The sequence below is a fragment of the Marmota monax genome, unplaced genomic scaffold (genome assembly GCF_021218885.2).
Source record: "Marmota monax isolate L192 unplaced genomic scaffold, Marmota_monax_Labrador192_F-V1.1 WCK01_AAM20220418_F8-fsc00092, whole genome shotgun sequence".
Lineage (NCBI taxonomy): Eukaryota > Metazoa > Chordata > Mammalia > Rodentia > Sciuridae > Marmota > Marmota monax.
In genome coordinates, this window is record NW_026692583.1 from 2,374,660 (window position 1) to 2,390,059 (window position 15,400).

The following is a 15,400-nucleotide window of genomic DNA, read 5'->3' on the forward strand; positions in this document are numbered from 1 at the left end:
TGAAACAGCTGCACATGGGGAACTGCGGGCCAAATCCCTAAAGGACATGATCAAGCAGAAAACACCAAGCTGGTTCAGCCTGAGGACACGTGCTTAGAGGGGGATGCTTTTGGTTTGCATCACCTTGAAGCCCACAAAGGCCAGGTTTGTTCAGAACAGGCAGCGAGGGGGTCCGTGGCGTCAGCTTTTTCTGGAGTGTTTGCAGGAGAGCAAAGGCGCGGGAAGAGGTGGAGAAAAATCTGGGGGAACTGAGTTAGAAAAGTGGCACAGATTTCACCCTTCTTATTTTGGAATTATTTTATTTTATTTTATTTATTTTGCTGTACTGGGAATTGAACCCAGGGGCCCTCTACTACTGAGCTACTTCCCCAGTTCTTTTATTGCTTATTGTGAGACAGGGGGTTGCTAAGTGGCCCAGGCTGGCCTGGAAGCTGCGACCTGCCTGCCTCAGTCTTCTGAGATTACAGGTGTGCGCCCCGGTACTCAGCTTTGGAGTACTTTTAGATTTCCAGAAAAGTGCCAAGATAGCACAGTGTTCCCACCTGCCCTCCGCCAGCTCTCCCAAGGTGAACAGGTCTCACAGAAACATGGTGCATTTACCAAAACCAAGAAATCAACACCAGTGCAGATCTGCATTTCACTGGTTTTCCCAACAATGTCCTTTCTCTGTTTCAGGAACACATCTGGGTTCCCAGGTTATGTTTAGCTGCCATGTTGTCTTTACTGGTTCTCAATCTTTTATCTTCATCATGATCTTGACACTTTTTTAAAAAAATATCTTATTTTTTAGTTGTAGTTGCCACGATACCTTTATTCTACTTATTTATTTTTATGTGGTGCTGAGGCTTGAACCCAGGGCCTCACACGTGCTAGGCTAGTGCTCGACCGCTGAGCCACAACCCCAGCCCTGACCTTGACACTTTTTGAAGAGTAGAGGCCAGATATTTTATACAGATTTATTGTATTTGTAAAAATTTGTCAGAGGGCACGGGTGGGTGAATTATAGCTTCTGGGACAAATCCGGGCTGTGGTCTGGTTTTGTGCAGCCCTCAAGCTAAGAATGGCTTTCACATTTTTAAAGTGGTTGAAAAATCTAGCTGTTGGTGGTGGCACACATCTGTAATTTGAGCAACTTAGGAGGCTGAGGCAGGGGGATCACAACTTTGAGGCCAGCCTCAGCAATTCAACAAGCTCTTGTCAGAAAGTTCTGGGGGGTTCTGAGGATGTAGCTCAGTGAGAGAGTGCCCCTGGGTTCAATCCCCAGTACTGCAAAACTAAAACCAACAAAAAAAAAATTAATAAATCCAAAGAAGCATATGTCATGATACATGGAAATCATCATGAAATCCAAATTTCAGTGACCATAAATAAAGCTGGATTGGAAAGCAGCCACAGTTACTCTTTCCTGTAGTATCTAAGTGACATTTTTGCCATGACTGCAGGACTAGGAAATTGTGACAGAGACCATTTGGCTCAAAGAGCCTCAATATTGACTCTCAAGCCCCTTATAGAGAGCTTGCCAATCCTGGTGCAGAGGGCCCTGTGAGGACCTGAAATTCACTTTGATTCAAAAGCTAAGTCAGTTGTTAAAAGAGGACTGAAGTTTCAAGTTCACTCATATAATGATTTCAGAGGAACTTACTCAGGGCCCATGGTCAAAACTAGGAGAGTTTTGAGCAGGTGTGAAGCAATTCTCTCCAAATGTCTTCCCCGCTCTCCAGAACAGTCTCTGCCTGTGATAAGAATAGCTGCTGTCAGATTTGGAGCACTACCCTGTGCCAGTATTGCTTTATTTGCACTGTCTCTTTTAATCCTCACAACCACCCAGGAGTTGTTCAGGAGGAAACTGAGGTCGAAGGGCTCGGCCACCCGCACGGTGCACAGGGAGCCATGAACGACACAGAACAGGAGCCCAGCCGAGTCTTCGAGTCTGTAAGTCGGCAGCCTCCACAGTGGCCACCCTCCAGAGGGGCCTGGGGTGAGGGGAGAGGCCTGGGGCTGGGGGAGGCTCTCAGTGCTTATGGAAGGCCACTGCTAGTCCCCGTGTTCCTGACCTTCAAGTAACAACTACCCAGAGGCCCTGCTGTCAACAGTGGTCACTTTATAAAAACATCACAATGTGCTTTTGGGTGGTAATTAGTGGTTGGTCCCTAAGTCTTGATACACAAGCTCAGTGACACTGTCTTTTGTCTCTTTGTTGTCTCCTGCTGTTGTTCCCGCTCTGCCATTCCCATTGTTGGAGACTCTGAGCTCTCTGTGCTGCCTATCCCCTCTCTTGGGCCAGGGTGCTGGTGCCCAGGCTCTTCTCTGAGGCTGGGCCTGTCTGGGGTGGGAAGTGCAGGGACCTTCAAGGGGTTAAAAGGGGACACTGTCTAACTCCGCCTCTGTCAAAGAAGTCAAGAGACAATATAACCAAGGCCTCTACTGATAGAGGTCTCAAGGTGGGAAGGGCCCTGCCAGGCTAGGCTGGAAGTGGGCTGGGAACGTCACTGATACCCATCCTACAGTCGCAGCTATTTTGGTCTTCCTGGATGAACAAACATAACCAGGACTTCGCCTCCCTCCACCACGGCTGGATCAGCCCAGAAAGAGCATCGCGGCCTGGGTTTCACAGTGGTCCCAAACTCTACCGGGTCCAACTGATCCCGGTCAGCTCTGCTTAAGACAGCTGTTCCAATATATGTAGTTGATAAGATCAAAATGGAAGGGCACCAGATTTAATGAAAGAAGCCCCTGATTGGTGTCCACGCTTGTCCAATTCTGAATTATTTTTTAAAGAGAACAACAAGTCATTCGTGAGTTTCCTGTTCCCTAAAACGTCCCCGGAAACTTTTTTATCTGGCTTGGTAATATATCTCCTAAGTCCTTAGCAGCTGTAAAATTGATGTATAAAGCTTGTTTTTATTTTTGTGCTTTTTTTAAAGAACAAAATGTAAACGAGGTTGCAGAGCCCTGGTGACGCTCCAACAAGCGGGCGCCTACAGAACCTTGGCTCGCACCATCTGCCCCAAGGTCGCTGTGACACAGCCTGGTTTGGGGCAGATGGTTTCTTCCGTTCCATGTTCCAGGGTGTTCCAAAGACTCTCACTATGCCAAATTTCCAACTGGACATGAGGCAGTGAGAAGGCTCAACACAGGAAGCGGCGGCTGCTCCTGCTGGATTTATCTCCTGGGGACTGCTCCTTAGGAGAGTGGCACTTTATCTTGGTGCTGGTTTCTCTGGGAAATGCGTAGGTTGAGGTGTGGGTGTGCTGGACTGAGCATGCTGGATGGAAGCACTGGACATGTTTGCCTGACCAAGGCCTCAGAAATGATGACAAAGCTCTAAGATCAGATCCTAACCTTCCTCTGCTCACACTGTGATGCTATGCTATTTCTGAGGCCAAAATACCACTGTGAACTTAGTGATGATGTCCCCTACATGTCCTTGGAGCTGAGGAACTAGCCCCTGCTTTTGCCCACTATCTGTCCGGAAGTCAAGCAGAGTGTGAGGTGGTGAAGCGACCACAACCCTGCTGGTTAGTCTGCGGTGCAAGGGGAGGTACTGGCCCATAGGGGTGGGGCTGCACGGGGCTCTGGCCCAGGTGCAGCACCAGGGCTCCAGCTGCTTCTGTATTCCCTCTGGCAGTTGCCACCAGGGTTAAGCATGGCCAGTGGTGCTCATCTTAACAGCCACACACAACTGCTTGGGTTTTTGCTGAGAAAAAGCCACAGATGGTGACTCTCAGGAGCCCAGAGCACCCAGCACCTCCTCGCCAGCTTCACAACAGGCAGAGCTGATCCATACTGAGTCACATTAGGCCAAGGGCCCAGGTGACACTCCAGGGGAAGGGAATAGGGCCACTGACTATCATTTCCCTGGACCACTTATGTCAACAGGAAGGTCTGTTGCTGGCTGAGACCCGCTGTATGCTATGCAAACCTGTCCAGGAAGAACTGCCTTAGATGAGGCACGAAGACAGTCCCGGGTGTCCAGCCGCCATGTACACCCAGCTGCTAGGGCTGTTCTTGTCTCCGCCCACTTTTCTATTTCAGAAACACTGGAATGTCCAACTTAGCAAATTCCAAAGCTTAAAAGAAATTTTCTTTTAATGTCTAAATGTTCTGAAGATTATAGTGGGGGTAGAGAAACAAATGCAGAAAAAGTAATGCTTCTTGGAAAATGCACGCACAAGTCCTTTGTGCTTCAAACATTCCTCACAGCTTCACTGACCATATCATCCAGAATCTTCTGCAATGGTTAAGCCAAGAATTTCAGTCGCGAATATTTCCGCAGTGATTTCGTCTGGAAGTTCTTCTTTGAGGCAAATTTTTGAGCCTGGCCAAACAAGAGGAGAAAACCAAATGCCTTCCACTAATGAGGCTTCTAACACAGAGGACGTTCCAAAAACACAAGGGGAGACACCAAACAAGAGCAAGAGGTGCTCTGTGCTGTGGTTTGACTTTGACCCTTTGAAAACCACTGGGTGGAAACCAGTTCAAATCTCTACTTTACCCAAATCTCTGCAATCTTTGCTAGAAACCCTTGACCATCATTGACTGTTTCAAGATTCCTAGAAACAAAAGGTAAATATCTAATGATCAGGAAAGCCATGTTCTGAGATCCAAAGTACACAAAGGAATGGGTAGCCATCAGATACCGAATTCCAGAATTTTCTGAGTTCAGGAACTTTGTTTAATTAGATTCTGGGGGAGGGGGGCTGGGGTTGTGGCTCAGTGGTAGAGCGCTCGCCAAGCATGCATGAGGCACTGGGTTCGAACCTCAGCACCACATAAATGTAAAATAAAGATACTGTGTCCACCTAAAACTTAAAAATAAATATTTTTAAAAATTTAGATTCTGGGAATGGACAATAAAAGAAGGAGTGGAATTAGGGAGATAGGCAGGGAAACTTTGTCACAGTAGGTAGCAGCCCTGACCACTGGGACGTGTTGTTGGAGACATTCCAGCCTAAGAAGGCCCAGAAGGGCTGTTTGGATTGGTTCCTCCTGAGTATAAGTTCAAGCAGCGTTTCAGGCTAGTGGACTAAAAGGAGAGGGTGGAGAATCCGGGAAGGCCAAGAAGGAGGATCCCATTTACTTATTTATTTATGTACTTGTTAATTTATTTTCTGAGTCCTGGGGGAGCAGGCTCTAGTATGCCAGGTGACACTAGGCCAGGGCTCTACCATGGAGCTACACCCCAGCCCAGGACCGTCCCGAAGCACTCTAATGTTCTCACAGCTTGAAGCTGGGCTTGTGCCGCCACCAAGCTGTTGTCTCTCCTTATCTGTGTCTCCCTGTCAATACTCTTGTCTTGAAGCCGTTGCCACAATGCACCCTCTACTAGTGGCTGGTGTTCACCCGCTTAACGCAAAAACCCTTGACTAATGGGATGAAGATCAGGTTGGTGAACTAAAGGAAAGAGCAAGGCCAGGAGACACAAAAGGACAGCAGAGGGCAGGGGCAGAAGCTCTCGTTGGCAGCAAGAGCCCCTGCACAGGGCTCCTCATAATTTATTCAGGTGGGACTCCCAGCAGGCCGACTTTGTGGAGTGCACAGTCTTAAGGAGAGTGGCTTGCGCCAGTCAGGAGAGATAAACACACTTAAGTCTACAACAAATTAGTAAGCCACAGCTGCATGCCCAGACAGAGCCGGCCCCAGTACCTTTGACAGACGAGGCCGCAGGCTCCGATTTCCACCCCTCAGGATTCAGGCCAAACAGTGTGGCAAAGCAGTCATGCATCTCCTCTTCTGTCATGTGCTCACCTGGGCATCAAAGAGCAAAAGGAGGCTTTTCAGCTCTGGGGGCCAAGCATGAGATCTGAGTTTGGGGTCATCAAGCCAAAGGTCTCAGCTTCCACTCTTCAAGGTGTTCAGTTATTCTGCTATTCCCTTCTCTTTACACACAAAACACTTAGGAGAGTCCCATTCACTGTCAGAGCACTTCCTCAAGTGATGTTAAAAGTGTGCTCCCAGGGGCTGGGGATGTGGCTCAAGCGGTAGCGCGCTCACCTGGCATGTGTGCGGCCCGGGTTTGATCCTCAGCACCACATATAAAACAAAGATGTTGTGTCTGCCAAAAACTAAAAAATAAATACTAAAAAAAAAAAAAAAATAAAAGTGTGCTCCCATCAGGGAGATATGCTGGGGCTTGTAGAGAGGAAATAAGGGACTGCCCAGCTTTATCTTCAAGTTCCCTTCACCAGAACCCCCTAATTAGACTCACAGGAACCTCCCCTTCCTCTGAGAGAAAGCTGACTTGACCCCCCACATAAAATAATGTGGAAGACAGCAGGTAAACATAAAAGCTTACTTTGGTGAAGTTTTATTTCCCGAATATATCCCAATCTGATGCTAGCCCTGTGAGAGTGATAAGCTGGCATTTGAATCCCCATTTTATAAGTGAGGATGATGAAATTGGCAGTTTCCGGAGGCTGGGACATGAACCATGTAGGGTCCCTCCCCTCACCCCAACTTGCTGGATATGGAATACAGTTGCAGCATCCTTCATGGTTGAAAGGCTCTCAAATTACTATTCTTTCACGATGGATGGAGATCCCAGGGGTCTGTCTCGCCTAGGTTGGTTCTCCCTACTTAGAACAACCCAAGGATGTTACCAGAGACCCCCTTCATGTATCTACCTTTAGTTAGGAGCAGTTCCAGGAAATCTTCTCTCTGAATAGCCTTTTCTCCTTTGGAATTGGTATAACCAAGAACTTTAAAGCTCTCCTGGATGCCACTCATGGTGTTACCGAAAGGTGGCCTGTGGTTAAGGTAAATTTTGAAGAAATCTGGTAGGTTGATCTTGTCAATTAGCTTTCCAGTGTCCACGTATTTACTAAATTTGATTTCATTAAACATGTCATCAATCTAGGGAAGAAATTTAAGAAAAAAAGATCATGGTAAACAGGAAAGACACTTTGTTGTTATACTTCTAAAAACTGAAAAGGAAGAGACTGATGTTCACAGTCAACTTGGAACAAGTCTGTTAGGGTAAAATTGTGCCCCCCAGAAAGATATGTTGAAGTCCTAACCTTCAGGACCTTATTGGAAATACAGGTTTTGCAGATGTAATTAGTAAGACGAGGTCATTCAGACATTGTGGCACACGCCTGTAATCCCAGCTACTTGGGAGGCTCAGGCAGGAGGATCATAAGTTGGTAGCCAGTCCTGGCAACTAAGTGAGACTCTTTCCTAAAATAAAAAATACAAAGGCCTGGGGTGTATGTAACTCAGTGGTGGGACACTCCCGTACACACACACAGATGCACAAAGATGAGGCCACACTGGAGTACACAAGAAACACCCAGGGCGGTCCTGTGAGGCAGAGATTGGACTGGGAAAGCTTTACGCCAAGGAATTGCAAGGGCTTCAAGCAACCACTAGAAACTAGAAAGGGCAAAGAAGGATTCTCCCCGAGGGTTTCCCAGGGAAGAGTGTGGCCCTGCCGAAACCTTGATTTGGGATTCTGAGAGAATAATCGATTTCTGTTGTCTTAGCAGGCTCTGGGCCCTGGGTGCAATGCTCAGCACCCAAATTAATTAATTAAAATCTCTGTTGTTTTAAGCCACCCTGTTTGTGGTACTTATTGCCCTAGCCCCGTCAGGCTTGTCAATACTGCAAGGACTGGTATGAGCGCTTTTTCACTCCTTTCAACTAAGGATCTCATGCTGTATCAACTACTTCTTTGCCATGGGAAGCAGATAGTAGTCTTATTTTAAAGTTAGAATCCTCAATAAATTGGAAATGAATTTAGTTGAATAAGCCAATAATTCAGTAGGGAGCTCAACTATAGGACTCCATCCCTAGTAAACTTAAGATAAATAATTGCTCCACAATTCCCTCTTCATCACTTTTCTAATTTTACTGTGCAATATTTTATGTATACAACAGATTATATGTAACATATGTGTAACTTACATGGTGTGATTTTTTAGAACAAACACCAGTGTTAGTCATAGAAAGGGTCAATAAAATTGACAAATATTAGCCAAATTAACCAAGAAAAAAGAGAAAAGGATTGAAGGAGATGACATCACTACTGATTCTACAGAAATAAAAACAAGCCTAAGGGAACAGGCTGGACAATCGGGTGTTAACAAATTAGAGAACTGAGGTGAAATAAATAAAAGCCTAGAAAGATACAAATGACCAAAACTTACTCAAGAAGAAACCGTACAGCAAGAGACTGCATTAATTTTTTAATTCTCCACAAAGAAAAATCAAGGGCCAGATAGCTTCACTGGTTTCCACCAAATATTTATAGAAGAATATCAACTTTTCTACAAACTCTCACCCAAAATAAAAGGGACTACTTTCCAATTCATTCCATAATGGACAGTATTACCCTGAAACCAAACATAGAGCAAATACTTCACAAGAAAAGAAAACCATAGACCAAAATCTCTTATGATTTTAGATGCAAACATTCTCAATAGAACACAAGCACACTGAACCTAGCAACATACAAAAACAACTATGCACAAGGACCACGTGGGGTTTATCCCAAGAATGCAAAATTGGTTTAACATTTGAATCCCAAAGTAATGTTAAACATGATTATTAATAGAATAAAGGACAAAAAAAATATGATGTTTTCATTAAGTGCCCGAAAGAGCATTTGACAAAAACTCTAATGCTTCACATCATAGAAACACTCCACACACAAGGCTCAGGACAATTCCTCAGCTGGTAATGGGCAGGTATGAAAACCTCACAGCTAAACTGTCCCCCTAGGCCAAGACAAGAGAAAGATGCCTGCTCGCACCACTTCTACTCAATACTTTACTGAAAGTTCTAGCCAAGGAAATTACCTGGAAGGCAGGTCAGGAGAAAAGAGATAAAAAGTATCTAGATTTGAAAGGAAGAAGTAAAGCTATTTCTATGCAGCTGACATGATCTTATACATAAAAAATTCTAAGGAACCCACTAGAATCTACCAGAACTGTTAACTAAGTTCAGCAACTTTACAGGATATGAGGTCAATATGTTAAAACATTGTGTTTTTCTACACATTAGCAACAAACACCACAAAAATGGAAGAAAACAATCCATTTCTAATAGCATCCAAAAGAATAAATAGGAATAAATTTAACAAAAGAAACATAAACTTGTGCTCTGAAAAACTCCAGAATATTATTGAAAGAAGTTAAAGAAAACCTAAAGAAGGGGAAAGACCTCCCGTATTCAGGGCTTAGAAGATTTAATACTGTTAAGGTGACAAGACTCTACAAATTAATTTTTGCATTCAGCAGAATCCCTATCAAAATGCCATCTGGCTCCCTCCCCCACAGAAATTGGCAAGCTGATCCTAAAATCCAAATTGCAAGGTACCAAGTATAGTCAAAAACAACCTTGAAAAAGAACAAAGCTGAAGGACTCATACTTCCCAATTTTGAAACTTATGAGAAAGCTTTAGAAATCAAGACACAGCATGACTGACAGACGTGAGGTTCAATGAAATGGAATTAGGAGTCCAGAAATAAACCCTCACCTTCATTATCAATTGATTTTTGACAAGGGCAGCATGTCAATTCAATAGGCAAAAATAGTCTTTTCTACAAATGGTGCTGAGACAACAGGATGACCACACACAGAAATGAGCTCTAAATTCATCAGGTCTAAATGTATAAGCCCAGACTATGAAATTCCTAAAGAAAACATCAGGGTGAATCTTTGGTTTAGGCAGAATTCACAGATGTGACACCAAAGCACAAAACAACCAAAGAAAAATGGAGAGAAAATTAAAGTCTACCAAAAATAAAAATATTTTTACTTCCTAGGATACCATCAAGAAACCAAAATGACAACCCACAGAAAGGGAGACATATGTGTAGATGATTGGGTATGTGACAAGCAAGGGACTTGTAGCCAGTAAACACCAAGAACTCTTCTAACACAATTAAAAAAAAAAAGATGGACAAAACCAATGAGAAAGTGGGCAAATGATCTGAATAGACATTTCTCCAAGAAGACATATGAATGGTCAAGAGGCACATGGAAAGATGCTCACTTGTCATTAGCCACTAGGGAAATGCAAATTAAAACCACATCGAGATGCCACTTCGTATCTACCAGGATGGCTAAAAACAAAAAGACAGGCGTTGGCAAGCATGAGGAGAAATGGGAATGCTGATGTGCTTCTGCTAAGAACGTAACCCGGCACGGCTGCTGTGGAAACCAGTCTAGATGTTCCCCAGATGAAACATGGAGCCCCTGCGGGACCCAGGAATCCCTCTCCTGGTACATGCCTGGGAGAAACAAAAGCTTATGTTCACATGAAAATTTGGACAAGAATATTCATATTCATAGCAGCATTGTCATAATGCTGTGCAATGGAAACAACCCAAATGTCTATCAACTGACAAATGAGAAATGAGAGGTGGCCCATCCGTGCAGTGGGGCATTATTCTGTCATAAAAAGGAATGAACCACAGATACCTGCTGCAGCATAGACGAATCTTGAAAATATGCATTATAAGAGATTATGCTGCTAAGTGAAAGAAACCAGTCTCCTTCCCCCCCACTACTGTAAGAGTCCATTTACATGAAATACCCAGATTTGGTGAATCCATAGTGAAAGAAAGTAAAAGTGGTTGCCTATGGCTGGGGAGGAGGTTTGGAGGAAATGGGGAGTGACTGGTAATGGGTCTGGGGTTTCCTTTTTGGAGGATGAAAATGTTATACAAGTGGATTGTGATGCTGTTCACACAACTGTGAATATGATAAAATCCACTGAATTACACATTTTAAAAGGGTGTGTGGTCAGTGAATTCCATCTCAATATTTTTTTTCCAAGAAGCCATCACCCAACTAAAGAAGAAAGTCACCAGTGCCTTGCATCTACTCAGGTGCCTCTTTCCCGGGGCCACCTCCCACCTCCTGCCCCACGAAACCATCCTTTGAATTTTCCATTTGCCGCTCTCCACTGGTTGAGACAGCTTCATTCGTGAGCTCACATCCCCAGCCCACAGACTGCTTCCTTTTACTCTGAAGACCCTTGGATCACTGCAACCCCGGCCACGGTTGCTGAGTGGCCCTGGCACCACCACAGCCTGCTAGCTCCCTTTGCTTCAGCAAGTTCACCTGCAGACATTTGCTGCTTAGACTCGCACATCTGCATGAAGCAAACAGAAAACATGACATTTTTCACTCCATCTGTGTGAGAAAAGAACTGTCAGATGCTGGCTGTCTGATCCCAAGAACTTTACGGTACTCTGCAGGGCTGCTTCGGCCTCCTTACCTTTTGATCAGGAATGCCACCTCCTCAGAGATAAACATCATGCCTCAGGCCCTAAGTGCCATTCTGATAAGGGTTTCATTTTGGCCATTAGCACAGGACACATGATTATGCCACCACCACCATCACCTGGGCAGCCCATGGCAACCCACCCAGGCCCACAGGAGGGACTTTTTTTTTCCCACTGCTGGGGATGGAACCTAGGACCTTGCCACGTGCTAGGCAAGTGCTCCACCGCTGAGCTACACCCTCAGCCTGTCACCCAGTATTTTCAAAGCAGCCACAAATTCTCAATGCAACATTTTAGAAATGGTCTTTTGAAATAACATTATTGGTTATGGATACAAATTAAATATAACTGACACTATATTAGTAGCTGTAAGGGATAACACTGTTTCGTATTAAGTTTTATACAACTGCATGTTATTATGTGTGTAAAGTTTTGTACAAATAAAACAACACCCAGTATCATACTTACATACTACAGTATCTTAATATTATATAATTTTAACTGTATTCATATATTGTATGCCACTATTTACTATGAACCAATAGAAACTAAATGTATAATCATTTTTATTTATTTTTTTAGTTGTTGATGGACCTTTATTTTATTTGCTTATTTATATGTGGTGCTGGGAATCAGACACAGTGCCTCATACGTACAAGCAAGAGCTCTACTGCTGAGGTACAACTCCAGCCCCTGAAAGTATAATCTTTGATGAGAGACTTAGGTTCCAACTTTGGCACTGCCATTTTCTATGCATGGGACCTTGAGCAATTACTTCACATTCCTGGCCTCAATGTCCTTGAAGGAGGGGTTAACACAGTGGGTTCTTGAGATAATATATGTAAAATGCTTACACAAAGCCTAACACATAGTAAGCACTCAACAAACAGTAATTATTCTATGATTATTATATTTTCCATGCAATTGCTAATTAGAACATAGGTAATTACAAGTGACAATATATAATTATATATCATATTAATTAGATATAGTAATTTATAACTATAAAATTGTAATATATATATAAATTATTAATGTAATATACAATTGAACTTAGTTCAGAAGCAGGAAACTAGGATGACAAAATGGAATCCAATAGAATAGTGCCTGAGTTCATCCACCCCAGAGTTCCAAAGATCTCAGGGAACATTCTCAGCACAAACCACTCAGTAGGTGACCCACTCCTTCCTCTCTTCTTCCTGGTGATGGACCAGGAATGGCTGCTCAACAAGCAGGAAGCTGGCAGCTTTGGCATCCCTGACAGCTCCTTCCTGAGTCACCTCTGCAAATGTTGGTTGCAAAGGCAGGTGCTGCCACTTGTCTAAACAAAGCCCATGTTTGGAAGAGGAACCTCTGAGATGGAAATGGCATGCTGAGCACCTTCATAATACCCCGGCATGAAGATGGTTTTGGAGGAACAGGAGGCCACGCCGGCCTGTACAGAAGACTGGTTGTCCTCATCCGGGCATTTATCGTAGGCTAGCCCATCATCTGCTAAGGCAGCGTTTCAGTCCAGTCACCTGGGGAGCTTTAAAGATTCAGAGGGTCAGTCCCACTCCCAGATCCCCATTTAAGTAGTCTGGCGTGGAGTCTGAGCAGTCACAGTGTCTAAGAGCTCCCAGTGATTTGAATGTGTGGCCATGGCCAGGATGTCCAGTTTGAAGGCAAAGGACTCTCAAACCGCATCAGGCACCAACACAACCATGTAGGCCTGGGTAAAACAGAGACTGCTGGTCCCACCCCAGAGTGTCTGATTCAGCAAGCCCGCGATGGGGCTGAGAATCTGCATTTCTTACAAGTCCAAGTGATGCCAGGGCGGCTGCCTGGGGGCCCACCTTTGAGAACCACTGTCTTGGGACACAGGGGTTCATGGAGGTGATGCTCATGTCAAAAGGAACCAGCGCCAGCCTTGTGATTTTCAGTAGCACGATGATGGGGGGCAACTGTGGGCTGAGTGTGGGTGCTTCGGGTCCACGCCCGGCTCCTGTGTTGAGCTGTCTACCTTCACAGCAGCTCAGTCAGCCTTAGCCTGGTGTTGCAGGGGCTCAGGGAAGTGCCGCATGGAGAAGTGGACAATATGGGGCCATGAAAGAATTTCTGAGAACTCACACAGGCTTCCTTGGAATGACCACTCACTGCCCTGGTTCACGAACTCAGTTTCTAGTAGTTACTGTGCATTGGTTTGGCCAAGGTGGGATATTATTTAATGATCTGTCACTTGATTTACAACTTTTAGGGATTGGGGCCTCTGCTGGTACGGCTGACCTAGCCCCTGTGACCTGAGGGCGGCCTGCCCTTGGTGGGCTAGAGTCCCTCATGCGGGATTTTTACTTCTGCCTGTCACTGACCCAGGTAGGCCTTTGGTTTGTGGTTCCTGCTGTCAGCTGCACACAGAGGGCTTCTGAATTACGTTTTATAATTAAGTTTTATAAGCTCCCTGTTTAATGAAGAGGAACCTGATACATTTGAACTGAGGCCACTCGGTGTTCTTGTAAGAAGGCTGCAGATGGGGTTGGCTTCCTTTTGTGATGGTTTCACAGACTCCCAGGCTGGAGCACTCTCCCTCTTGCTCACATCCTCCTCTCCACATTCAATGCTCTCTAGAACATCCTCAATGAAGCGAGAGGCAGCCCTGGTCACAGCTCATCTCCCACGCCTCCTCCCAGTTGCTCACTCCAGCCCTGCCTCCCTGGCCCAGCTCAGGGAATAAGTCAGGCAAAGAGGATTTGGGGCTGGGCAGTTTCACGATATGGCCCTGTCTGCAGACACCTCTGATCCCCCTTGGCCTCACAGCTGCCCTGGGTCTCCTCTGGAACCATACAGTGGTCCTCCCTTATCCTTGGGGATATATTCCAAGACCTCTAGTGGATGCCTGAAACCACAGATAGTATAGAACCCTGTATCATCATTTTTTCGATATTAACTAAGCTCTGAACATGGATAGTGGTTGGTCATAATTTTTGTGATTTTAGGTGCAATAGCAAAACTAGTATACATTTCATTTCCTTTCCTCATGATTTCACAGAGGATTTGTTCTTACTATAGATCTTAGTAACCTGAGCATATGACTTTTTCTTGGAGTGGGGAGCGCAGTTACTAGGGATTGAAACCAAGGGTTCTTTACCACTGAGCTACCTCCCTGGTCCTTTTTATTTTATTTTTAATTTTGAAACAGGGTTTTGCTAAGTTGCTGAGGCTGGCCTCAAACTTGGGATCCTCCTGCCTCAGCTTTCTATATTGCTGGGATTGCAGGTGTGTGCCATTATGCCTGGCCTTTTTAAAAATTATTATTAAAAAGAGCACTTTTGCCTTTTTCATTAAAGGAAGCACTTTTCAGTTTCTCTTTGGCATATCCAATTGCCAACATCACTATGCTTGCACTTTGGGGCCAGTAGGTAAATTAACAGTTAACTGAACACAAGTACTGTAATACTACAGTGGTTGACCTGACTACAGAGCTGGTTATGAAGTAACTAACAGGCGGGTAGTGTATACAGAGTAGATACAATGGGTAAAGAGATAGTTGTCTTGGGTGGGATGGAAAAGGATGGCACAATATTTCATCATGTTACTCAGAAAAACAATTTAAAACTTATGAATTATTTCTGGAATTTTCCATTCAATGGATTCTGGATCCAGGTGACTCAGGGTAACTGAAATCACAGAAAGCAAACCTATGGACAAGGGGGTGCTACTATATCTGAACAACTGCCTCTTTATCCTGGAGTGGTGAACCCCATGGTCAGGTTCTGCCCCCTGGGCAGTTGGGCCACTTGGCCACAGAGCTTTCTCCCAGCTGTTTTATACCCCGTGTGGACAACGCCAACCAGAAGGCCTCTTATGATAACCTTCACTCATTCCCTCATCAGAGCCCAGGCCTCAAACACTTTCAGGGACTCTTCCCCACCTCTGTGAATGTTTTTCAAGAGTTTCAAAGGGACATTGCTATCTGAATGACAAGTTCTGCACCCTATCCCAAAACCACAACTGAGGGTTTGTCAGGTGCCCACAGCTCTCTGAAATTCTGATCTTGCCTTGTGCACCGTGAAGCACCAGATGGATTCTGGTTCAAGTCAAGAAATAATATGGATGGAACTCAGTTTGGCAGTTCCTCAAACAGTTGGACATGGAGTCACCATTTGAGGTAGCAATCCACTCCTAGGTACATA

General features: G+C 44.8%; 1 protein-coding gene across 3 annotated transcripts in view; it reads right to left on the reverse strand.

Annotated features, from left to right (window-relative positions):
* Positions 1–350: 350 nt before the first annotated feature.
* Positions 351–15,400, reverse strand: part of Cfap251 (cilia and flagella associated protein 251) — a 72,240-nt gene continuing 57,190 nt past the window's right edge. For 2 of the 3 annotated variants that reach the window (XM_046446301.2, XM_046446302.2), the window contains exons 20-22: positions 6,624–6,852; positions 5,647–5,748; positions 351–4,318 (exon numbers count right to left, since the gene is read on the reverse strand). In XM_046446301.2, the coding sequence (XP_046302257.1) occupies positions 4,218–4,318; positions 5,647–5,748; positions 6,624–6,852 (432 nt within the window). In that variant the 3' untranslated portion in view covers positions 351–4,217. Of the gene's footprint in view, positions 4,319–5,646; positions 5,749–6,623; positions 6,853–15,400 lie in introns of those variants that run through there. The other variant, XM_058579844.1, reaches the window with a different exon arrangement.